At 42.3% G+C, this 26402-nt stretch overlaps 1 protein-coding gene and 1 long non-coding RNA gene across 14 annotated transcripts in view; one reads left to right on the top strand and one right to left on the bottom strand.

Moving 5' to 3' along the window:
• NIN (ninein) overlaps positions 1 to 26402 on the top strand; it is a 101360-nt gene that overhangs the window by 44976 nt on the left and 29982 nt on the right. For 11 of the 12 annotated variants that reach the window (XM_047861711.1, XM_047861709.1, XM_047861719.1 and 8 more), the window contains 13 exons: positions 4239 to 4278; positions 5780 to 5970; positions 10085 to 10231; positions 10706 to 10873; positions 11365 to 11501; positions 11809 to 11949; positions 12188 to 12362; positions 15045 to 15155; positions 15544 to 15633; positions 19013 to 19151; positions 21007 to 21128; positions 22022 to 22527; positions 23581 to 25725. In XM_047861711.1, the coding sequence (XP_047717667.1) occupies positions 4239 to 4278; positions 5780 to 5970; positions 10085 to 10231; positions 10706 to 10873; positions 11365 to 11501; positions 11809 to 11949; positions 12188 to 12362; positions 15045 to 15155; positions 15544 to 15633; positions 19013 to 19151; positions 21007 to 21128; positions 22022 to 22527; positions 23581 to 25725 (4112 nt within the window). The remainder of the gene's footprint in view (positions 1 to 4238; positions 4279 to 5779; positions 5971 to 10084; positions 10232 to 10705; positions 10874 to 11364; positions 11502 to 11808; positions 11950 to 12187; positions 12363 to 15044; positions 15156 to 15543; positions 15634 to 19012; positions 19152 to 21006; positions 21129 to 22021; positions 22528 to 23580; positions 25726 to 26402) is intronic. The other variant, XM_047861722.1, reaches the window with a different exon arrangement.
• LOC125167520 (uncharacterized) overlaps positions 8185 to 26402 on the bottom strand; it is an 80980-nt gene continuing 62762 nt past the window's right edge. For both annotated transcript variants that reach the window (XR_007152810.1, XR_007152809.1), the window contains exon 3: positions 8185 to 8272. This is a non-coding gene — a long non-coding RNA (uncharacterized LOC125167520). The remainder of the gene's footprint in view (positions 8273 to 26402) is intronic.

The raw sequence follows: 26402 nt of genomic DNA, 5'->3' as shown, positions 1-26402 counted from the left end.
ATAAACTTTTTTCCTTTGATTTTATTGTCAGTGGAAATCATATGAAATTATTGGGTCAAAGAATACGAACATTTTCATAGCTTTTGGAACATGAAGCAATTTTCTTTACCAAAAGGGTAATACCATTCCCACTGCTACCGGGAACATATAAAGAGGTCTATTTTAATTCATAACCTTGATGGTAATAGGACTTAAGTACTGCTAATTTAATGGGAACAAAGGGATTCCCTGGTTTTAATTTACACTTCTTTGCTGTTGAAATGAGTCTTTCCCCATATTTATTTGTGTTGCCTTTTATGTGAATTGTCTCTTTGTATTCTTTGCATATCTATCTACTGGACTTGGCATTTTCTTACAAATTTATATGAATAACTGATAATTCCCCCCAGGCCGCCTAAATTAATGCCTTAAGTTTAAACATGGTAATGAAAATAAAATCTTCAAAAATAAATTTAATATGTACTACATAAACACATGTTCAATAAAAATAAGATTTTATAGTGCTTATTGTTTGCCAAGCACAATTTTAAATTTTTTTTTTTTAACATTTATTTATTTTTGAGACAGAGAGAGACAGAGCATGAACAGGGGAGGGGCAGAGAGAGAGGGAGACACAGAATCTGAAACAGGCTCCAGGCTCTGAGCTGTCAGCACAGAGCCTGACGCGGGGCTGGAACTCACGGACCGTGAGATCATGACCTGAGCCGAAGTCGGACGCTTAACCGACCAAGCCACCCAGGCGCCCCTGCCAAGCACAATTTTAAGCATTTTACCCAACTCTGTGAAATATGTACTACTTTATTCCCATTTTATAGATGGAGAAACTGAGGCAAAAAGCAATTAATAAATTTGTCCAGGCCAAATTCAGTAGTTAAGGGGCAGTATGGCTTCTTTGTCTGTGCTGTAACCCCCTTACTCTTATTAGTTTGGGGAAAGAACCAGGGAAGGAGAACAGTTGGGGAAGTACTGTCCTGAGAACCGAATCAGGTATGGGGGCACCTGAGTGACTCACTCGGTTAAGTGTCTGACTTGATTTCTGCTCAGGTCATGATCTCATGGTCTTGAGATGGAGCCCTGCATTGGGCTCTGTGCTGAATGTGAAACCTGCTTGGGATTTTCTCTTTCCCTCTCTCCCTGTCCCTTGTTCGCTCACTTGCTCTCTCAAAATAAATAAGAAGTGAATCCGATACAATCATCCAGTCCCATAGACTCACGAAATATTTGAAACAGTATGTTAAATCCTCTTGCTTCTCTGAACTGATTGCTCACTATTTTTAAATGAATGGAGGGGTGCCTGGGTGGCTCAGTCGGTTGAGTGTCTGACTTCAGCTCAGGTCATGATCTCAGAGTTGGTGATTTCATGGCCCCGCATCAGGCTCTATGCTGACAGCTCAGAGCTTGGAGCCTGCTTCACATTCCGTCTTCCTCTCTCTCTGCCCCTCCCCTGCTTGTGCTCTGTCTGTCCCTCTCTCTCAGAAATAAACAAACATTAAAGATAAATAAATAAAATGAATGGAGAAGTGAGAAAATGTAAGCAATAAACTTTTAAGTAACTATACACACCTCATGACTTTAGGAGTTGTTACCAAGGGGGTTTTGAAGGTGTGTTTCTCTTTTAGATCCTCAGACTAGATAATGTGAACTGACTAGTCTTCAAATTTGCTGATTCTTTCTTCCTGCCAGTTCTAATCTGCCATTCAAATTCTCTAGTGAATTTTTGCATTTTTCCATTTGTGTGTCCCAGTCGGGGCTTATTGGTGGGGCCCATTGATACTCTTCCTGTTTTTGTTCTGTCCATTTGTGCTGTTAAAAATCCTTTCCTCCTTGTGATTTAGTTTTATTTTGACCAGTGGTTCTTAGATCATAGAAACCTATTTTATTTGTTTTAAGCAGATTTAAGGGATTCCATTTTAGGGCGCTTCCAAATTATATGCTGAATAATGAATGAATTTTCACAATTTGGAGATGCGAAAGTAGTATTAGTATAAGAATTTAAGTCTTTGCTCTGTGGGTAAGAAAATAAATATGCTGGGACAGACAGGACGCTTTTATTAGTGGAGCTTTATTGATTTAAATCATTTTATATGAAAACAGTAGAGCTCCGCCCAGAAATAATAATGTAAGAAAATTTACAGAGGGCTGTTTACCCCACCGCTCCTTCCTTACCCCTACCATGCCTCATATATCCACTAGGTTTGAAATACGTCTTTAGGAGGAACTGTGGGCTGCTAAAATTGTAATCACAAACGAACAAGCAAAAATCACACTGTCCCCTAATTCTGTTTCCGTAACTACCATGTATATTAGTGGCTTTCAGTTGTAATCTGCACTTGATCTTAGCCAAAAGGCCGAGAAGCGATACTTTTCAGTTGTAATCTGAATGAGTTGTAGTGAAATTGTACATTGTGAGTTATGGCTTTTTGAGGTCTTCTGCATGGCATGAACGATCAACCTCAGCATTGTCAGTCTGGAGTTTTAGTTTAGTGTGACAAAACTGGGGAAACTCTCTGATGCTCTCTTCAGCGTCTTTCCAAGTAAAATAGGGGACTGTGAAATTCTGGTACACAACGGTCCTTTAATTAATTGGAGAGGACCAGCATGAGTGAGTATGGGGTGGAAAAAGACATGCTTGGGTTGCCTGAAAGAGGACCTCCACTCATATCAACTTGAATGGTAGACTGAAAGTCAACGTTCAGTCTAAGAATTTAGGGTGGCACACTGTTTGCCATAGGGATGCCAGCTCTTGGAGACTGGAGTTAATCAGGCTTATCTTCCTGTTGAGTTTATTGAGGATTCCAGGAAATCAGATCATCTTGTACAGTTCAACCATCACAGAGAAAGGGCTGGGTATTTGTTATCGAAAGCAGTTTCATTCATCAAGTTGGATCTCTGCTGAGACAGCAGCCAGGTTTTGAAAGGGGGATACACCTTTTCTCAACAGGGTTTCCTGCCATGGTTGTAAAACCTCCCAACAGGAGTGATTAGGCACCTCGCGGGCTGGCCAAGGGCCACCGCGACCTACTTGTTGCCACTGACCAGAAGCAGACCTGTGCTGCGCTTGGCTGGTGGACAAATGTCCAGAGTTTGGTTCTGATTGTGTCCTGGCTGGGTGCTTTCATGCAGTACACACACTATAAATGTATGATGTGACCTGAAAAAGACCAGTAGTAACATAGCACAATAGGGGCAAAATGGTCCAGTTCAGGTAAATTTCACTGCTTCTAATGCAGTTTACTGGTAACATGTATTTTCTTTAACTTGAGCTTTCTAGCCCACCTGTTTGGGGTTGCATCTCTGTCTCCTCCCTCACTGTGTCACAGACATGCTAGGCTCATTCTTACCTCTGTGCTTCAGCAAATAGCAGCTGCTCCTTTCTTTTCACGTGGCTGTCTCCTGCTCACCTTTCAGGTCTCAGTTTAGATGTTGCTTCTTTTAGGAAGTCTACCCAGATCTCCTAAGTCTGAAGGATCCTATTTAGATACCCTCATAGTATTTGAACTTCTACATCATAACACTTTTTATAGGCTTTTTAATTTTTTAATTAATTTTTAAATGCTTATTTATTTTTTGAGAGAGAGACAGACAGAATGCCAAGTGGGGGAAGGGCAGAGAGAGAGAAGGAGACACAGAATCCGAAGCAGGCTTCAGGCTCCAAGCTGTCAGCACAGAGCCTGACGCAGGGCTTGAACCCGGGAGACATGAGATCGTGACCTGAGCTGAAGTCGGATGCTGAACCGACTGAGCCACCCAGGCGCCCCTCCATCACACTTAATACATTACAATATTATACTTTGTTTTCTTGTCTGCATGTCTTCATTAGCATTTAAACTTCTTGAGGCAAGAAATGTGTCTGTTCTGTTCATAGTTGTATCCTGAAGTTGTATCATAACACTTGGCACCCAATAAACATTGAAGAACAGATTCATAAATGCATGGTATGAATTTTTGTTGGTTGATGGATTCTGAATATTTGCTTTGGCTTGGTTTTATCGGCTGTGACAGGTTTAGCTGTTGAATAAGTGAATTTGCAAATGTGAAAGGCAAATCCCTAGTGAGATAGTGCGGGTGGCTAAGTGGTGTTTCTTAGGTGTCTCTTCTCGATTTGCTGGTTGACTAAGGTTGGCCCACCCGAAAGGTTCTGAATCATGTGACTTACTCAGGTGATGATCCCAGAGTTTTTCCTGGAAAAACTGAATATTTACTAAAGCACACTAATCTTTTCTTCTTGCCTTCTCTAGCACTGGAAGACACAGCGCAGTGAAGAGTATGAAGCGGAAGGTAGGAACTGTGTGTGTGTTGGAGCCTGCCTGGAAAGGAAGGGCTGCCATTCCCAGGGCACTTTCCACGTCCCCATTTCCTGCATCTCTTAGCCTTCTTCCCAACAAACAGCCTTGCATGCTGGAGGCCCGCTAAGAAGTAACGTTAAGAACAACAGCAACAACAAAAAAATCCATTCCCAATGGAAAGTTCGTAGTTTTAAAATCCCAGCATTTTAACCTCACACAAGGTATGGCAACTAAGATGTAGAATTTCACTTATGGGTTAATTACTCTCTTAGGCAAACTTTCAAATTAACCTATTTAGTGTTGAACTGCTGGGGCCAGCAGATGGCACTGTGGTTCAGCTGACAGAATTTGAGCCCACCTCACAGCCTACCCTGGCTGTACTCCACTTAAGTGTAATTACTGTGTGTTCTCTATGTCTCTAACCTGGAAAGACACAGCAGTAATGAACTTAATTTGTTCAATAAATAGTAACGGTAGCACTAAATGCTCTTCTCAACCCTCTAAGGCTCTTCCAGGCACACAAAACTGTCCTAGTAATTATCTCATGATTAAGTACTGACTTTCTAAAACTCTCATATGTAAGTGGAAAGTTTAATTAGAATTTATGATAGAGGATAAGTAAATTTTGATTTTTTTTTTTTTTAATTTTTTTTTTCAACGTTTTTTATTTATTTTTGGGACAGAGAGAGACAGAGCATGAACGGGGGAGGGGCAGAGAGAGAGGGAGACACAGAATCGGAAACAGGCTCCAGGCTCCGAGCCATCAGCCCAGAGCCTGACGCGGGGCTCGAACTCCCGGACCGCGAGATCGTGACCTGGCTGAAGTCGGACGCTTAACTGACTGCGCCACCCAGGCGCCCCATAAATTTTGATTTTTAAATGAGTTTGATCCTTACATTTTCAAATAAAATTTATCCTTAATGTATAGGTAACTAGCAACTTGTAGTTTACAACCATTTATTCTTTCAAGTTGGTTTGTTTGTAGGTCAGAATATTTAAATGTGTAAACAGGCTAATCCTGAGACTTTTATTATTTTATGATATTTATTATGAAATCATTTCCTTCCTAGTAAAAGTTCTAGTGCTTAGACCAGAAAGAAAGTGGTGATTAGATAAAGTCTGGTAGCTATAGTTGAGGCAGGGCTGATAAATCTCTTTGGAATGGTTCTCAACTAGCCTTCTCTTCCAGTTACATCCAAGCCTTAAGCCTGTGCATGTTTTCAGTTGGAATAAAACAGACTAGAACCTTGGTATGCTTGCACAGGAGAGATATTTCTCGTGTGGTATAGGAAAATGTGCCTGTTTGCTCTTGTTGCAGCCTAAGAACCAGTGGTTCCATTTCATTTGGACTACAGATTCAAATCAAGATGGAATCAGCATTTATAGTCTCTTTCTTGTAATATTTACTTTCAAAAAGCACAGTTTTCTTTGAGAACAGGCTCTCTCTCTTTGCAATTCCTTTGGGAACAGCACAATATATGTTTTTATTTCAGGCCAGTTAAGATTTTGGAACCCAGATGACTTGAATGCCTTACAAAGTGGGTCTTCTGCTCCCCAAGACTGGATAGAAGAGAAACTGCAGGAGGTTTGTGAAGATCTGGGGATCACCCGTGATGGTCACCTGAACCGAAAGAAGCTGGTCTCCATCTGTGAGCAGTATGGCCTGCAGAATATCGATGGAGAGGTAAGCCTTGCATCATATTTTTATTTAGGAATAATAATCATGATGAAATCTGAACTGGTCACAGGCTAGGAACAGCCATATTTTGCCTTCCTGCAGCATGTTACAGAGATTCCATTCTCTTTTTTTCCTAGGAGATAAGCCTTGAAGATTCTTTCGTAGGAAGCTTGTGTTGGGTTGTGGGAAAAAAAACCCAAACCTGACAATAGCTGACACTCATTGAACCCATAGTACGTGACCCTCACTGTGCTAAGCATGTTACCCCACATTATTACTAGACACTAACCAGCTTGGTGCGGCCACCATGTCAGATATATCTGTAGAAGTGGCATTCACAAAACACAATGTGAGAAGGACCTGGAGGAAGGATTATGCAGGGAGTTCAGAAGATTTGAATTGGGAGAATATTTCAAAGGCCAGACTGATGAGTTTAAGTTTTTGTAGAGAAGATCTCAGTATCAACCCTGCATTCTTCAGCAGATTGAGTAACATACAAGAAAAACTTAGATCCTGAGGATGGTCTGAGCTGCTTTTATGGGGTATATTGGTGTGCGGACAGCCTTTGGCTAGGAGACCAGCCAGCCAGGAGCTATCACAATATTCTGGTCATGAGGAAATGGAAAATGGTGGGCTGGTGGTTTTGAAGATACAGAAGAATCTAGAAGGACCGCACCCCTGCCAAAAGACTCTTGCTTGGTAAAATTCTGAGCTTTATGTTTTCTGAAAAATTAAGATGGGAACTGGCAGGACTGGGTGCTTGAAAAGCCATGAAATATAAGAACATAAATAATTCTAAGCTATGTCTTTCAAAGAGCTGAAAATAAGGACTGGAGGGGCTCAGAGGTTAGGGCTACAGTTGCAGTTTGGGGAATCTGATTAGAATGCTATTTGAAACCATACTGCCTGCTTGTTCAGGGGATAAATGATATTATTTTCCTAAACCAAAAACAGATTTATCATCAAAAGCTACCAAGTAGCCTCATTTGCAGAAGAGATTTTTTTCCTCCTCCTCTGTAGTATATGTGACTGTTATATACCCATTGACTACCTTTTTAATGGCTCAGTGGTCATTTATTTTCCAGTGTTGTTGAGTCATAACATTAAATTCATCCTCCTAAATTATAAACCCAGTGCAGTATGCAGAACCTTGGGATGTTTTGCCAAGAAATACTGCACAATACTGCACAAACTTGGATTATTTATCTAAGAACAATTCTTGGAATAAACTGTAGCCATTTGTGGGGAATTGCATTTTCTTCTGTGGTGGAATTTCTAAAACACAGGGAAAGAAGTAACTTATTTAGTTATTTTCCTCTCATCCAAGGATGAGTAAAAGATTGCTCATTGAGTATAGCTTTTACTTAATGTTTCCCCCCACCAAAAAAAAAAAAAAAAGTCATGAAATACTATAGTACTTTGTACTATTAGCTCTCGACCACAGAGGAGCTGAAAGTTCAAGATGATCTCATCCACAAGCAACTTGGGATCATAGGATTTTATGACTGAAAGCGATTTTAGATTTAGTCATCTCCTCGTTTTCTAGATAAAGAAAGTGATGTCGCTGCTGCTTGTTGCCGTTACCAGGAAGGGGAACTAGACTCACTGTCTCACGTACTATGCTTTCTAGAAGCAAGGACCGCTGTACGGCAGGGACGGCACATGCCAAATATGGCCCAAAGTTTTGAGTTGCTTTTGTTGTTTGTTCTTTTGGTATGCCCAATGTTTAAAAATTGAACTCTTGCTACACTTTTTTAAAATCAGATTTTTCTAAAAACCCAAAGATTTGACTCCCATTTTGCAAGCCGGGAGAAGTGGCTGGCTAGCTCCTCTGGACAGGACACGCACTCGTGTGTTCAGTTCCCTGCTTTACATGGCACTCCTTTGTAGTGTCTCAAAACCATCCTGCCTTATTCATTAATATCACCTTCCTGGCCTCTCTGGGTATTTGGGTTTGTTACCCTTTTCTAGTGCATTGTGTCCCAATGTATACCTTGGGAAATCAACCATCCAGAGACCTGCCTGGCTGGTGTGTCGTGAGGAGTAAGAATGTCCTCAGGGTTCTGGATCTGGCTCCTGCACAGACTGTGGAGGTGTCCCACTTGCCCATTTGACTTGTGTTCTATTTAGCCCAACCCTGCCTTTTTCTGAATCCACAACCTTCTATTCACCACTCGCCTACTCCCCCCATGTACAATAACTGGTGGGACTCACCTGCTCCTCCACTTTGAATGAGGTGATGGGTTTTTAGGCAGTCTGGAAGCTGTGCATCAATTTGGCCAGGGTCACAAGGCCAAGCAGCGTGGAGCTAAGGTTAGAGCCAAAATACAGTTGTTCACTTCAGTCAGCACACCTGGATTTTACTGTGACTTACGGTTTGATGATCCCGAGAGCCTAGTCCTCTAAGAAAGTGTTTTTTGGGTTGATAAGAATAAGACAGAACTGCTGAGGGATCTTAGTGACCTCAGAATCCCACCCAAATACCTTTCCATTGGTTTTACCATATAATTCTCTATTAGAAACTGTTCCTCTTCCAAAGATTTCCACTCTTTAGAATGGTTTCTTGTTTCAGAGTCCTCACCAGAGGAAGTGGTATTAAAAAAAGAATAGAGACAGATGTTTCCTATTGGATGTGAATTGGAAAGAAGCATTGGAGATAAATGCCTCAGGCACTTCCATGAAGAATAAAATCAACAATTATGAGATGATGAATCCTAGCAATAGTCCAGACTTACAAAATGGATATTGAAACTTTGAAGATGTGTTACAAAGAGGCCTTTGTTAGAATGGACCCAGTTGCAGACTCTAATGCCTTCAGATTAAATATGTTGCTTACTCTGTGGGCATCACCTGAGAACTTGTTAGAGATTCAGAATCTCAGACCCCACCCCCAGATTTAACTGTATCAGAGTCTGCATTTTAACAAGATCCTCAGGCAATTTCTGTTCTGTACAATGGAGGGGTGTCTGTATAGAAAAACTTAAGCCCCCAAAGGAAAGAGGAATCCAACTGCCAGGAAAAAAGAGCTCATTGCCTTTCCTCCCTATTCTGTGGTGTCAGTGACTCATGCCGCTTTATCCATCCTTTCTATTCCTCTACTGCGCTAAGGGAACAAACCATCTTGTAGGCAAGGCTCCGAAGGGACTACAGTCCAGTCTCTCCTTCCCCAATTACATGATGAGGACTACTGGATTACCGTTAAAGGGCACAAAACAGCCAGGCAAAATTCCCTTCTCTTTACATCTCTTGGGGCCGTTCTGTTGGACACACACAAAATCTTTCCTATCCGACCTTCATTTCTCCCGTGCTAAAGCATTAAAACAAACCCCAATACATGCAGTCCTGTTCCATGTAGTGCTCTAAATCCCGAGTCATGAGTTTCAGACCCAAACTCTTAGATCATTGCAGTCTGTCCCAGACCAAATTCTGCTGTGCCAACATACCAATTGCAAAAATTCAATATAAACAAAATATCGTGTTGAGTCACTGCAATATAATAGTTTAATGACTGTCCAAATTTATTTCTATTGTTACAACACTGGGAAGCTATATCTTTATATTTTTTAATCCATAAGAATAATGTGTAGCAACATTAAATATTACCCATTTGGGGCGCCTGGGTGGCTCAGTCCCTTAAGCATCCCACTTCAGCTCAGGTCATGATCTCACGGTTCGTGGGTTTGAGCCCCACATCAGGCTCTGTGCTCACAGCTCAGAGCCTGGAACCTGTTTCAGATTCTGTGACTCCCTCTGTCTCTCTGCACCCTCCTCCGCTTACCCTCTATCTCTCTGTGTCTCTCAAAAATAAATAAATGTTTAAAAAAATTTTTTTAATTAAAAAAAAAGATTACCCATTTTACAAGTGTGAGTAAAAAAGAAAACAGTTAATTGCTAAATTGCCTAGGATTATGAAAATGGATGTTTATGCTTAGCTTGTGGAGGAGGAAGGACATATTACTGAAAAGGAAAATAAATTCAGTGAAATGAGAATAAAGGGACATGTTATATTTCTGGAGCCTTGGGGTCAACAGTGGTGCCAGTTTCTATTGGTCACGAATGTACTTTGGGCCTTGTGTTATTTTGAGGGAAATACTTAAAGTAAATGGTTACTCTTTTCCAGATGCTTGAGGAAGTCTTCCATAATCTTGATCCTGATGGTACAATGAGCGTAGAAGATTTTTTCTATGGCTTATTCAAAAATGGAAAATCCCTCACACCATCAGCATCTACTCCATATAGACAGTTGAAAAGGCACCTCTCCATGCAGGTGAGAGAGAAATAGGAAGTGGTTTCTTTGTGAGCAGAAGTTAAAACCCACTTGAATAGTTTCTAATGAATTAATCTGTTGTTTGAAGAAGAATAAGGAGAAAGAAGCAAAAGAAGAAGAAAGACTAAACCATTGGGAAGGAAAAGTTGGGTTTGAAAAATGACCATAAATTACAGAGTGAGAAGCCACTAATTATGCCCCTTAATGTTAGCTGTGGGTCCAAAGAAACCTGATGTTAAGTAAAGACACATCTCATCTATGTCAAGGATCTCCCTACCAGAGCAACTGTTTTTGATAAGTTTTGCATTCTTGACTCCCTTGGGAAAGAGAGATCAAAGGGGCTGCGTGACTTTTTTTTTTTTTTTAATAGTGTTAGAAAGACACGGCTTCTGCTCAGTGTGGTCAGGACGGATCATTTGGGGTCAATGTCTGGTTGAAAGGCCTGACCTTGCTCAAGTCTCTTTCTTCTCCCAGTCCTTCGATGAGAGTGGACGACGTACCACAACCCCATCAGCAATGACAAGTACCATTGGCTTTCGGGTCTTCTCCTGCCTGGATGATGGGATGGGCTATGCATCAGTGGAGAAAATACTCGACTCCTGGCAGGAAGAGGGCATTGAGAACAGCCAGGAGATCCTGAAGGTGTGGCAGCTAAAATGAGAGAGAAATGACAGACTGGGGAAGGGTTGAAAAATTCCAGAGCTTTTGAAACTGATTTGATCTGATTTAATTTGATTTCTCCTTAATGATTCTTCTGTTCACAAGATCTCAGAAATAAGAAGTAACTTTTCTTACCCCCTTTAATCAGGAGTCTGTTGCTAACTACTTTCCATGTTTTTAACACCAAAACTATTGACAAGTGCAATGCTCTTAACTGATCTCTGGCTGGTAAAGATTGGAGTTATACTATTGTATTTATTTACAGCGCTAGAGAATATTTTGTTAAACATGCACGTAAGCATGTATGATTTCCTTAGAACTTCAATTGAAGGTTGTTCCCAAGCAGTCACTAAAGAAATGTGATCATCCAACTTCTTGATTGTACATTCACTTCTCTGGGTTTGTATACCCTTCACAGCTTCCGCTTTAGAGGACAGAACTTGTAATTATCTTGAACTTGTTCTGATTTCTAGGCCTTGGATTTCAGCCTTGATGGGAATGTCAACCTGACAGAATTGACACTGGCTCTTGAAAATGAACTTTTGGTCACCAAGAATGGCATTCACCAGGCAGCTCTGGCCAGCTTTAAGGCTGAGATCCGGCATTTGCTGTGAGTTGCTTGGAAGGTCCACCCGCCCTGTTCCCTTTCCTGCTTGCCCAGCAAGTCCTTTGGAGGCCTGTGACACATTCTGTATGCAAATGGAGCTAATCTCCTGTCATCTCACTATTGTGAAAATTAAGTAACGCTTAGATTTGCATGTAGGCTTCTGAAGGAAGCTGTGGAAGTGTTTATTTTGGAAGGGTTTTGGTTGCCTTGGTTTTGTTTTTGTACTGAAGCCAGCCAGAGGAGAACTTTTTTGGGTCCACCTGTTGCTTAGAGATGGTTTCCCTTTAACTTGGTCTATTTCTCTTTCAAGGGAGCGAGTTGATCAAGTGGTCAGAGAGAAAGAGAAGCTACGGTCAGATCTGGACAAAGCTGAGAAGCTCAAGTCTCTAATGGCTTCCGAGGTGGATGATCACCATGCGGCCATCGAGCGGCGCAATGAGTACAACCTCAGGTGGGACTGGCGGGGCCAGGGCCCTCTTTCCCACCACACTGGCCAGGGTGGTGGGGCTCAGCCTGCCTGCCTGCTCAGCCACACCTGGCTGGAGGGACGCAGGTGTGGTCGAGCCTTAAGGAAAGCAGGACCCAGTAGATCTTTCCATCTGTAGAACTCTGTGTTTCCGTTTTTGGTGGGTCTGCATAAGGACCTCTGAGGGTCTTACTGGCAGCTTATTGGTCTTTCCTCCTCACAGGAAACTGGATGAAGAGTACAAGGAGCGAATAGCAGCCTTAAAGAATGAACTCCGAAAGGAGAGAGAACAGATCCTGCAACAGGTGGGCAAGCAGCGCTTGGAACTTGAGCAGGAAATTGAAAAGGCAAAAACAGAAGAGAACTACATCCGGGACCGCCTTGCCCTCTCTTTAAAGGTAGTCATCTTCTTAGTTCTCTGGTCCGTGTCCCTGCTGGGAACACCACATGGAAAACCACAGCTCTGGAAAGAGGGCAGGTCTGCCCAGGGCGCAGTCCCAGGATTCCCGTATATTTGTCCTGCTGGGTCTTGGCCCAGACGTGACAGAGCCCCTGCTGGGATCTAGATTGCAGGAGTGTCCAGGCTTCTGGTGTGCCCTCGGTGTCAATCAGCAGATCTTGTTCTTCTCACCCCTTGTAGTTGCACTGAGTCATTAGGGCTCTTTGGCACCTGGTTGATGACTTCTCTCTTCCCTGTCCCCCACCCGATTCTGAGCAGATGGCATGGTCTCCTGCCACACACAGGTCGTCAGCTTTGTTTCTTTGCTTCCAAATATGTCTTTTGCCTTATACATCCTCTCCTCTTTTCTCGTGTCTCAGTAGAGGAAACGATCCTTCTCTTTACTAGACTCTGATACGGTGCAGCCTACTTCCATTCTGGATACCACTACTTACCGGAAAACCTCGATCACGTTATCCAGACCTGTTTCCTAATGTACAAAATGGGCACCGTTGTAATATCTGCCTCATAGCATATTTAATATGGGGACTAAATGAGATGCTGCATATGCAGCCTGTAAAAGGAAATAAGTACGCGTAGTATATTAACTGTTGTTCCTGAAACTCCACACATCAAAAACTGAGCTAACTCTCCCACCCTAACCATCAAATCGCCTCTTTCTCTGAATTTTCTCCTTAATCTGTGTCATTACCATGAGGTGTCACATTAGTCTCTAAGTCCTGTTGGTGCTGTGAAACGTCTCTCAGATTTATCCCCTTCCTCCATTTCTGCAGGCTCTGAACAGGTTCAGAATTTCAGCTGACTTACGTGCATCTTTTCTTCCATCCATCCAGCCTCCATATGGCCACTAGAGTTACATTACTCAAGAACCCTAAAGAACTTAGTGAAGACGTGCTGTTACCCTGTGTAAAAGTACAGCGTGGTAGCCCTGAAGGCCCTTGGAAGGGCCCTTGTCCTTATACTTTTCCACCCTCAGGTCCTGCCAGCAACCCCCTGAGCCATGCCCTTAATCCGACCGCACCTGCCATCAGATCTCGCAGTTTCTCAGTGGGTTTTTATGCTCCTTCACTGCTTTTGCCAACACTGCAGACCACATGACTCTTTCATTCCCATTATGCTTCCTTTTTTCTTGACGGAAGATAGTGCATCACAGATAATTGTGTCTACATCTGTCTCCCTCCCCACTGTCCAGATTGTGTTTTCCCTATGGTCAGTAACAGAATCTGATTTGTTAGTTTCCAGAGCACCAGAACAGGCCCAATACACCACAGAGATTGCTCCTGTTTTGACATCTAAATTTAGACATGCTTTGAAAGCTTAGCGTTCTAGCACCGGCATTTTGGGAGAAAGTGGTTTTTTTTTTGTTTTTTTTTTTTTTAGGAAAAAATTCTTCAAGCATACTCTTTTTCATTCCATATTGCTATGTGAAGAGTGTGAACTAGAATGTATTAAAAATATACTGGCTTTATATTCTTCTGGCAAAATACGCTTTGAAAATAATGTTCTTCCAATCAGCCTTTAACACTGGAATGGAACATATGTCAAAATGCATGTCTGTGTAGTTTTATTTTTTTAAACAAATGTGGGTGGAAATCTCTCCAGCAAGTTTTATATATACAGAAAAAAACCACCATTTGTGGACTTCTGTTCATGTGTTATTATAATAATTTCAGTATACAAGTTATGAAAAACTTGTATGTGCAGCTTTTACACCATTAAGCCAAAATAAAATTGTAAAGTAAATATCAACAAACTATATCTTTAATAAATGGTATTAATTTTAGTTTTTTTTTAAGTTTATTTCAAGAGAGAGAGTGGACATAAATGGGGGAGGGGCAGACAGAGAGAGGGAGAGAGAGAATCCCAAGCAGGCCCCACACTGTCCATGAAGAGCTCGACATGGAGCTCAAACTCATGAACCATGAGATCATGACCTGAGCTGAAGTCGAGAGTGGCGGGCGATCAACCAACTGAGCCACCCAGGCTCCCCTAGTTATTCTACCTTTTTATGTTTTTTCCTGAGTTCTCTTTTGCTGATAGGTAGCCTGTAGCCAATTGTAACAATGTGTTGAGAATGTTTTTCCGTGTCATTAAATACTACATTCCAATGCTATTGGAGAGAAATACGATGCAAACCGTATATGTAACTTCAAATTTTCAAATGGCTGCATAAAAAGAAACAGGTGAATTTAATTGGAATCATTTTATTTAATCCAGTACCTCCAAAACATTATTTAGACTCCTAATCCATATACAAAAATTATTATTGAGCCATTTTATAGTTTTGCACTAACTTTTCAAAATCTACTGAGTATTTTACATACTTAGAGTACATCTCTATTTGTACTATACATGTTTCAAGTGCTTAATATCTGCACGTGTCTGCTAACAGCTACCGTATTAGCATAGTTCTGTAGGATCAAAGGAAGGGGGCAAACTTTTGGGTTATAAGATAAATACCAATTTTTTAATCTTTACTTTTGTCTTCTGTAATCTACTGAAACTTTCAAGCTGAGCAAATTTTCTCAGTCTAGAGCATGAATTTATGCTTCATATAAAATGGTACAACAGTTTGCTAATTTTTAATCTGTGCCCATTTACTTTCCCCAAATTGCTTCAGGAAAACAGTCGTCTAGAAAATGAGCTTCTGGAAAATGCAGAGAAGTTGGCAGAGTATGAGAATCTGACAAATAGACTTCAGCGAAATTTGGAAAATGTGTTAGCAGAAAAGGTAAATCTGTTTGAATTTGATCTCCTGATATGCAGCCCAAAGTGTAGTTTACTCAAAAGAGCAGAAGCAATGCCACCAAGTAAATTTCTGTTAGGGAAGTATTTAGATGGCTAAAGTAAGCCGTCAGTTTTACAGGGATCTAATTTCAGAGATTGGATACAAGGGAAACATTGCATATACTGAGAAATGACCCCTGCCTTAGTTGAACACATCACTCTAGAATGTTCTCCCATCATCCAGTTGGTAATGTTCTGCATAAATGTCACATTCCTTTCATACTCAAGAGACCATACTCTGGGTGAACACCAGAAACTGAGGCCTTTGGTGGGTTAAAGGTCCAAGACGGACACTTGGGGCAAATGAAAGCTGTGTCCTTGTCCTTTTCTAGTTTGGTGACCTTGATCCTAGCAGTGCTGAATTCTTTCTGCAAGAGGAGAGGCTGACACAGATGAGAAACGAATATGAGCAGCAGTGCAGGGTAAGTGACTAAAGAGAAATTAAGTCCAGGAGGGCCTGGGTTCAAATCCCACTTCACCATTTACTAGTGACCATAAGCATGTTACTTAATCTGTGGGTTCCTCAGTTCCTCATCTATAACATGGTAAAAATAAGAGTACCTGCTCGGTAGGTTGTGAAGAATTAATGAGTGAATATACGTAGAGTGTTTAGAACAGAGCCTGGAACATAGAAAGCACTTAGCCCAGACGTTAGCTGTTATTATTTAGTACCCAGAATATTAGGGAATCATGCAAACTGCATTTAAGTCTGTTTTAGCTAGGTCAGAAATTGCTAGTGCATAGGGGAGAATATAGTAGTTTTATTCCAGGTAGAGAAATACGTGGTCATGTGCATGTGCTTATTCCAAAATGAGCATTTTTTAAAAATGTTTGTTTATTTTTGAGAGAGGAAGACACAGAATCTGAAGCAGGCTCCAGTCTCTGAGTTGGTCATGGGACTTGAACCCAAGAACCATGAGACCATGACCTGAGCCAGAGTCAGACACTTAAACCAACTGAGCCACCCAGGTGCCCCTAAAATGAGCCTTTCTTAAATTTTTTTTTTTTGAAAAACTCTTTTTTTAACGTTTTATTTATTTCTGAGACAGGGAGAGACAGAGCATGAACAGGGGAGGGTCAGAGAGAGGGAGACACAGAATCTGAAACAGGCTCCAGGCTCTGAGCTGTCCGCACAGAGCCCGACACGGGGCTCGAACTCACGGACCGCAAGATCACGACCTGAGCCAAAGTCGGCCGCTTAACCGACTGAGCCACCCAGGCGCCCCTCTTAAATTTTTTTTAACATTTATTCATTTTTGAGAGACAGGGGCAGAGAGAGAGGGAGGGAGACAGAGAATCCAAAGCAGGCTCCAGGCTCCGAGCTGTCAGCACAGAGTCGGACATGGGGCTCAAACTCATGAATCGCGAGATCATGACCTGAGCTAAAGTCGGATGCTCACCCGACACCACACACCCCTGAAGTGAGCCTTTCTTAATCAAACACTGCAGACCTAATCTGATGTAAATTGCTTTTGTCGTGTGTGTGTGTGTGTGTGTGTGTGTGTGTGTGTGTGTGTGTGTTTTCCCTGGATACCTTATTTTATTTACAAAATGCAGATGAGGCAGAAACCACTCAGGGCTTTAGCTAGTAATAATTACAAATTCATACCAGAAGAGACAAAAACATTTTTATAAATAATGGGCATCTTTGATTTTTTTTTAACTCTCCTAAACTTAGGAATTTGGGATTTTTTTCCCTTCTTGAATCACAAAAACTTGTTGATTTTAACAAGGTAGGTATAACTGAGTTCTGACTACTTTAGACATAAATTGTATTTGTGCAGAAATGAGGAAAACAATCACTTCCTTATGAGGTTGCCCACAGCCTGCCTTCCCAGGAAATATATGTGCACATTTTGAGAAAAGAGATGAAACATTAATGCCACTTTTACAATTAAGTTTTGGCTCTCGGCTCTAATCAAGTAGAGGTGTTTTCCTTATAGTTCTTAAAAGTTAGGATTTCATTAGTAAAATCTGTCATCTCTACCTCCCCAAATCCATTCCATTATATTCTTAAACAGATTATACACCATTCACCCACATAGTTCACCGTTTAGAGTGTACAATTCAGTGTCTTTTAGTATATTCACAGAATTGTACAATCACTACCATAGTTGATCTTAGAACGTTTTCATCACCCCAGAAAGAAACTCCCACTCCACTTAGCTGTAATCTCCCCCTAGGCAACTAATAATCCACCTTTTTTGTCTCTGGAGACTTGCCTATCCTTTACACTTCATATAAGTGGAATCCTACACTATGTGGTCCTTTGTGGCTGACCTCCTTCACTTCCCATAGTGTTTTCAAGGTTCATCCATGTTGTAGGGAGTATCAGTGGTTTCTTTCTTTCTTTTCTTTTCTTTTTTTCTTTTTCTTTCTTTCTTTCTTTCTTTCTTTCTTTCTTTCTTTCTTTCTTTCTTTCTTTCTTCAGTCTTTTAGTTTTATTTATTTTGACAGAGAGATAGAAAGCAAGCAGGGGAGGGGCAGAGAGAGGGAGACAGAATCCCAAGCAGGCTCTGCACGGTCTGTGCAGAGCCCGATGCAGGGCTTGAACTCATGAATTGCAAGATCATGACCTGAGCCAAAATCACAAATCTGATGCTTCACCAACTGAGCTACCCAGGCACCGCTGACTTCCTTTCTTTTCACTGCTACATTATATTCCATTTTATGGCCATACCACATTTTATTTATCCATTCATTAGTTGATGAACATTGGGGTTAGTGTGACTGTTATGAATAATGCTGCTGTGAACATCTGTGCATAAGTTTTTACGTGGATATGTTTTCATTTCTCTTTGGTATATGTCTGGGGGTGGAACTGCTGGGTCATATGATCACTGCATGTTTAACTTTTGGAGGAACTGCCAAACTTTTCCCAAATTGTACAGAGTTCCAGTTTCTGTACATCATTGACACCTGTTGTTTTTGCTGTCTTCTGGAGTCGACCCATCCCTAGGGGTTATGAAGTGGTACCTCATTGTGTTTTTTATTTGCATTTCCCTGATGACTAATGATTTTGAGTATCTCTTCAAGGGCTTCTCAGAATATATCTCCTTTTTTTTTTTTTAAGCTTATTTATTTTGAGAGAGAGAGCATGAATGGGGTAGGGGCAGAGAGAGAGGGAGAGAGAGAATCCCAAGCATGCTTTGTGTTGTCAGCGCAGAGCCTGATGCAGGGCCTGAACTCACGAACCACAAGATCATGACCTGAACTCTGAAGTCAAGAGTTGGATGCTTAACCAGCTGACTGAGCCACCCAGGTGCCCCTGCATATCTCCTTTTCCAGGAAGGTCTATTCAGATCCTTTGCCTAATTTTTAAATGGATTGTCTTTTTATTATTGAGTTGTAATAGTTCCTTGTATACTCTAGTTAGAAGTCCCTTATCAGACCATGTAATTTGCAAAAGCTATCGTCCTATTCTGTGGGTTGTCTTCTTACTTTCATGATACCCTTCAAAATAAAAAGGTTTTGGTTTAGTGATGTCCAGTTTATCTTTTTTCTTTTGTTGCTTGTGCTTTTGCTGTCGTGTATAAGACTTGTAGTGGTTTTTGGTTTTTATGGAGTGCCTGGGTGGCTCAGTTGGTTAAGTGTCCAACTCTTGATTTCGGCTCAGGTGATGATCTCATGGTTTATGGAGTTGAGCCCCACATCAGGCTCTCTGCTGTTAGCACAGAGCCTACTTCGGATCATCTGTCCCCCTCTCTGCCCCTCTCCCATTCCCTCTCTCTGAAAAATAAACATTTAAAGTAAACAAACTAAAAAAGGAAACAAAGACTTGTGTTTGTTTCTAAACTCCAGGTATTACAAGACCAAGTGGATGAACTCCAGTCTGAGCTGGAGGAATTTCGCACACAAGGCAAAGTGTTGAGACTTCCCTTAAAGAACTCAGTGTCAGAAGAACTTGAGGTTAACAGTGGTTGCATTGAGCCTGACCAGGGTAAGCCATTCAGACATCATCTTTTCAGAGGCTCTGCCTTTGGTTTTTGCTTTTATGGCCATGGTTGAATATAAAATTGCACAACTTTGGCAACCAACAAAAATTTAAAAAACAACCTGGGCAGTACTATTTTCTTGAGCTATTTCGCTTGTGGTCTGTTTTCTTCATTTATCCTTAAAGTCTTTATGAGAATATTTCTTTCTGATTTTTATATGTATCAACAAAGGAATGGAAAAATCAAACCCCAAGGATATTTGCTTTGTTTAAAAAAACAAACAAAAGAAATTGGCCACAGGTCTGAGAATCCAGCGCTTGGGAGTGTTACAATTCAGACACTGAGCTATTGCTGAGTGCTCCCTTTCTTAAGGAGTGCCTCACTGGTATGATGATCATTTTGGAGAACAGGCCAACCAGAAACCAGAATTTGGTTTTCTTACACTGGCTGTGTTAAACATCGGCATTGCCTCTGTAAAACAACTAAGAAGTTAAATAAGTGTTGGTTGCCTGTGCCTTTGAGGAGGACTTTGAGTGGGAAAGTTGGAAGGCAGAGTTGTTTGGGAACGCTGCTACTTTTTCATCAGCTTTTTTCCTCCCTCCTGGCATTCTGCCTCTTTCCTCAGTGTGTGGAGTTTGAATTTCACAAAGGGCTCATAATAAATTTTTCTGTTATGGTCTTCCCCACTGCTATGCAAGTACAGGTTCTTACAAGGATTGTTTATTCCTCTCCTTACCTGTTTATTCTAGAATAAATAAGGGATTTGGGAGGGGATGGGGAGAGGGCTTAAGACCTTTCCTGTGATTCTAAGTATGTGGTCAGTAGCCTTACTGTAGTGTGAGGATGGAACCCAACTGATGGTGTATGATGCATCTCAGAAGCTTCTCTGGACTTTTTCCATAGTTTTGGGGGTTCTCCTCATGGGCATGTGAAGCTGTGCCGTGCTGGGGTGGTCCATATCCCAACTATCACTTCTCAGTTGGGGATATGCCAACTGGAAAAGAAAGAATATACGGAAAGAAAGCCCAAGGCAAGACTTCATCTTGGATGCTAGCCATGCCCTTTCTCCTATCTGCCTATGGACCCCATGTGAGAAACTTTTTTGAATCCCCTGCCTTAAGAGATTCCCACATAGTATTAGACATGATCGTTTTGTCTGTGTACAAGCTCAGTCTCCAATTTATGCTTCACATTTCAGCGTCCTTCCCCGTCGTCATCAGGGATGGTTGCAGAAGTGAACTCATATCAATGACTTGAGAATTTTTCTCCCAAACTGCCTATATCCAGGTTCCTAACCTATGCCCTATTTTTAAAATTTTAGCTGATAATTTAAAATGGGGCTCCACTTGCACTATAGGAAATTAATATCGTAATACTCAATCTTCTGTCATTGAGGGGTGGGTTCGCTGTCTTGACCCATGAAGTTAACGCCTCCAGGCATCTTCTGCCACTTTGCCCCTCTGCTCGTTTGTCACCATAGTATTTGTTGGATGGATAGAAAGCTGATTGGTTTAATCAAACTACCTCACTTCCCAGCATTTTCATTTTAGAAGATCACATTTAAACCACAGTTTCCATACCTAACCCCACCTACTCTTCAAAAAGATGAATTCTGTGAAGGTTTGGTACAGTCTGTACATGAAAGAATCTTACTGTATTGCCTGTTCACCTTCATTTTTTTCTTGTTTTCCATAATGCTTGAAAGCAAGAAACCTCTTGGCATCGATGGTTTCCTAGTAGATCTCATCAGTGGTAATTGAGGCTGAGATTTATTCCTTTAATTGGACGTTCCTTCCTCAGAAGTCAGTTGTGTTATTGAAAGAGCCTGCTGGAGGGTCACCAGATCCTGTGTGTTTTCAGGGCTTGGTTCTGAAGAATGCAATCCATTGACTATGAGCATCGAGGCGGAGCTGGTCATTGAGCAGATGAAAGAACAACATCACAGGGACTTATGTCGCTTAAGACTGGAGCTTGAAGATAAAGTAAGTCCTTCTTACTCTGTTCTCTCATTTTTTGAGCTCTGGCAAGCTTTGGCTTGTAGGACATACTTAATTCTTTTTACTTCATGGAGCATCCCTATTAAAAAAAAATTTTTTTTTAATGTTTATTTTTGAGAGAGAGAGCACAAATTGGGCAGGGGCAGAGAGAGACACACACACACAGGAATGTGAATCTGAATCAGGCTCCAGGCTCTGAGCTGTCAGCACAGAGCTCGACGCGAGGGTCAAACTCACAAACCGTGAGATCATGACCTGAGCTGAAGGACGCTTAACTGACTGAGCCACCCAAGCGCCCCTAGAGCACCACTTTTTATACATTTCCTCTATTTACCCTTCAGAGTTTAGATCAAATGCTATCTCCTGCATGAACCCATTCCTGAATACCCTTGACCAATATATTTGTCTGTTTTCTATAGCTGTTATATTTTTCATTCTGCCTTGTAGCATACTTGTTTGTGCTTGTCAAAACCACGTCTAGAGATGTTTCTCCTTGATGGCAGGACTATATCGTATGCAACTTTGTGTCCCCACAAAGCCCACCGAGTGCCTATGATAGGTGTTCAATCAATATTTGAATTTAAGTATGTTAAACCCCTACCTTTACAGTTGGACAGGATGCCTGGGAAGACCAACACTATCTATGTGAAAGTCTAGTCATTTTTATCAGAGTTGTTCAGAAACTAATAAAATTCAACCGAGTTAAAAAGGAAAACAAACTATGTCTGCCTCAAACATAGCTTACTTAACATGTTTTCGAGCTGTCAAAATGGGAAAGCTGAGGAATGTCACTTGGGAAAAAAGTAGTTACCGCCCCCATCACCTTCCCACCGCCTTGAGTTGGATAACATTGTGGTGGTTTCGCTTTGTGACTTCAGGTGCACCATTATGAAAAGCAGCTAGATGAAACCAAGGTCGCCTGTGAAAAGGAGCAAGACAGCATGAAGCAAAAGTACGAGAATGAGGTCCGCGTCTTGGAAAAACAACTAAGTGACCTTAAAAACGAAACTGCAGAACTTCGGGGCCAGGCAGTGGTGCTCAAGGAAGCACAACATACAACTCTCTGCAGACACGAGGAGGAGAAAAAAGAACTGCAAATGAGGTGGGATGAGGAAAAGGCTCACCTGCGGGAGAAGCTGAGGCTGGAACACGAGATGGAACTCAAGGCTCGCCTGGAGCAGGCGGAGGACAGCTTTACCCGGGAGAGGGAAGGACTCCTTCGGAATGGCGCCTGGACAGAAGAGAAGGTGAGAGGCTTGACTCAGGAACTCGAGCAGCTTCACCAGGAGCAGCTGAAAAGCCTGATGGAGAAGCACGCTCTTGAGAAGGAGGAGTTGCAAAAAGAGCTCTTGGAAAAGCACCAAAGGGAACTTCAAGAGGGAAGGTAAGAAAATAGGGGAAGTGGAGAAACCAGAATACTGTCCCTTGGGGGCACCAGAAGTTCCAGGCAGTTAAGGAGACTTTGACTAAATGCTTTAGTTTCTCAACCTGTTTTGCCAGTGTTTAGACATGAGCCTACCCTGAGATTATTCAAACGGTGGTTTTGTTTTTTGTTTTTTTTTAAAGACAGTATTTCTTAATGTTTGTTTATTTTTGAGAGAGTGTGAGCAGGGAGGGGCAGAGAGAGAGAGAAACACAGAATCCGAAGCAGGCTCCAGGCTCCGAGCGGTCAGCACAGAGCCTGATACAGGGCTCAAACTCACAAACTGCGAGATGAAGACCTGAGCCGAAGTCAGACGCTTAACCCACTGAGCCACCCAGGTGCCCCCACAGACAGTATTTCTTGTTTCAGTTATCCTTTCAGGTTCCAGATGAGAGTAATTACTGTGTTCTGAGAAAGGCTATTTATGAGCTAAATTCTGGGTAGAGTTCTCCAAATTATGAAGTGCAGCTTTGTGCTTAACTTTCCCCACATGAAATCTCAGGTATATTTGAGGGCTTTGATCCCTTATACTCTGATTACCTTACTGCTGCTTTATTAAATAAGGAAAAGCAATGAATATATTAATATGTGTGGTTTATGTGACTACTACCCTCCAATGTATACCTAATTAAAATGAAGGAATTATTTACATTTCCCGAGTTAGGGGTTAGGTTAATGTGCATTTGGTCGTGAATGTGAAATATCAGTGTTCGTTTTTGGTTAAAAATCCATAAACATATACATCCAGGAGGATGCCAAAGAAGGCAGTTTCTAGATTTTCTCTAAACACAGTGAGGTAAGTCTTTTAAGTTAATTGTGGCTGCCAGTCTCAGCCCTCAGAAATGAGACCCCGTCTCTGTATAAATCGATTACACAGGAATACGTGAAGACCGTTTTTAGAGAAAGGATATAAATTGTCTGCTTGGCGGCTTCTCCCGTGCGCGGGAAAATGTTTTTTGTTTGCTTCTGGAGGCGGTGGCAGTTTCAGTAATGCTGTATGTTGACTACATTTAGGGAAAAAATGGAAACTGAGTGTAATAGAAGAACCTCTCAGATAGAAGCCCAGTCTCAGGCTGATTGTCAGAAGGTCACCGAGAGGTGTGAAAGCGCTCTGCGGAGCCTGGAGGGGCGCTACCGCCAAGAGCTGCAGGAGCTTGTGGAACAGCAGCTGGAGGAGAGATCCCAGTGGGAGTTTGAGAAGGACGAGCTCGCCCAGGAGTGCGCCGAAGCCCAGGAGCAGCTCAAAGAGACTCTGCAAAGAGAGAAAGCAACGTCTCTGGTCCTGACCCAGGAGAGAGAGATGCTGGAGAAAACGTACAAGGAACATTTGAGTAGTATGGTCGTTGAAAGAGAGCAGCTGCTCAGAGACCTGGAAGATCTAAGAAACGTGTCTGAAAGTCAACAGAGCCTGCTGTCCGACCAGATACTTGAGCTGAAGAGCGGTCGTGACAGAGGTCCGAAGGACGGGGAGCAGGTCCCGTGCCAGGCGGGCGCCTCAGAGCAGCAGGCCAGCCAGCAGCTTGAGAAGCTGGAAATGGAACGTGACCGGGAGAGGCAGGAAATGATGGCCAAGCTTCAGGCCATGGAGAGTGTCCACAGGGTGACCTGTGAGAAGGCAGATCAGGAGAGGGCCCAGATGAGCACAGAAATCTCCAGGCTGCAGAATAAAATCAAGCAAATGCAGCAGGTGGCATCTCCTTTCTCCAGGAGAGAGAGTGGCTACCGGGCAGCAGGAGGCGAGGACGCAGAAGGAAGTGGAGCCATGTCCTTGCTCCAGCAAGGAAAGCAGTTGTTGGAAGAGAATGGAGATGTCCTCTTGAGCCTGCAGAGAGCTCATGAGCGAGCAGTGAAGGAAAATGTGAAAATGGCCACTGAAATTTCGAGATTGCAACAGAAGCTACAGAAATTAGAGCCAGGGTCGGTGATGTCTTCTTGTTTAGATGAGCCAACTACTGGATTCTTTGGAAATTCTGTGGAACGGACAGAGCCATTTTTACTGCAAAATCAAACGAAGCAAGTAGAAGGTGTAGCCACACGGTGCGCCCTAAGTGACCTACAAGACGATGAGGCCCGGGATCTGGGAAGTACAGGGACGAGCTCAGCTCAGAGACAGGAGGTCAAGACGGAGGAGTCTGAAGCATCAATAGAGAGTTTTTCCGAGCTCGAGAATAGTGAAGAGACCAGGACCGAGACCTGGGACCTGAAGAATCAGATTTGTCAGCTTCAGGAACAGCTAATGATCTTGCGTGCAGACTGCAGTCGAGCTTCTGAAAAGAAACAGGACCTACTTTTTGACGTTTCTGTGCTAAAAAAGAAACTGAAGATGCTTGAGAGAATCCCCGAGGCTTCCCCCAAGTATAAATTGTTATATGAAGATGCCAGCAGAGAAAATGACTGTCTTCAGGAAGAGCTGAGAGTGATGGAGATGCGCTATGACGAAGCCCTAGAAAATAACAAAGACCTCACTTCGGAAGTTTTCAAATTGCAGGATGAGCTAAAGAAAGTTGAAGAGGTGACTGAAACCTTCCTTAGCCTGGAAAAGAGTTACGATGAGGTCAAGAGAGAAAACGAGGAACTGCATGTTCTGGTTTTGAGGCTTCAAGGCAAGATCGAGAGGCTCCAGGAAAGAGCGGTGCTGCGCTGTGACTGCTTCTCCTTATGGGAAGCCCATTTAGATAACCGGGAAGTCCAACCTGACGAGAAGGTGCTCGGACGACATCAGACATGGGAAGAGCGTGTGCCCACGGTGACAAGTGTCCATCATATTCTAGAAGAACATTATCAAGAAAACCAGTACCTCGAGCAGCAGAATGCACAGCTCGTGGGAGAAGTAAAAGCGAGTGAAATTGCCTGGCTTCACAGAACAATCCGGACACGTCGAGAGAAGCCCAGAGTACAGAACCAAGTTCTGCTGGAGGAAGACACTGCTCTGCCGGGCCTTCAAGACGGACATCTTCAGCGTCAGGCCACCATAGCGGAGTTGGAACTGGAGAAGAAGAAGCTGCAGGAGCTGACTAGAAAGCTGAGGGAGAGAGTCACTACTTTAGTTAAGCAGAAAGATGGACCTTCTCAAGGAGAAAACGAGGAAGAACTAAAGGCGATGATGCATGACTTGCAAATCACGTGCAGTGAGATGCAACAGAAAGTTGAACTTCTGAGGTAACGTATATACCTTCTGAACTTCATGGAATCCCAAGAGCATCTCACCAAATCTAACTTCCGCCGCTTGCTGTGCCTAGAGAAACTAACCTGTTAGTCCTCAGGAAGAGAGCAGTACCGTAGGCTTCCTTCTGCTTCTGTGTCGTATTAACAGATAGAATAACCCTGCCTAGGAGGCATCCCCTCCCCCTCTACAGGAAATAAATGTCATTCGTTCAGGGTGTCCTAATGGAGCGTGTTTGCTGTTTAACCATGTGCATCCTCAGTGTGTGTCAAGTCTTTAACTGTTTTCTAGCATTTCATTTGGATTGGTAGTTTTGGTTTTGCTAAATGTTAATTGTTTCCCGCATTTGATGGAACACGTTCTGTGAGAATGCCTTTTGTTTATGATTAACTCACTTGGTAGATGAGAACTCTTATACTAATATAGGAAAAATTCTGTGCTTTTTGACTTACAGTTCTTCACTCCTATCACTTGAAGTACATGCTGATATTGTGTAAACAGTGGAAATTTATCTTAGAACATATCGTTTGGTTGAAGAGCTATCAGATTCTAATAAATGTGCTTGTACTTAAGACAGAAACGAAACTCATGCGGAAACACTGCTCACTTGACTTTATATAACACGATTGCAATAGTCTTCCAGCAAGTTTGGTTTTCAAAGACTTGGAAAATA

This window comes from Prionailurus viverrinus, chromosome B3 (assembly GCF_022837055.1).
Source record: "Prionailurus viverrinus isolate Anna chromosome B3, UM_Priviv_1.0, whole genome shotgun sequence".
Lineage (NCBI taxonomy): Eukaryota > Metazoa > Chordata > Mammalia > Carnivora > Felidae > Prionailurus > Prionailurus viverrinus.
The sequence above is the reverse complement of the archived record's forward strand: the minus strand, read 5'-3'. Positions and strand labels throughout refer to the sequence as shown.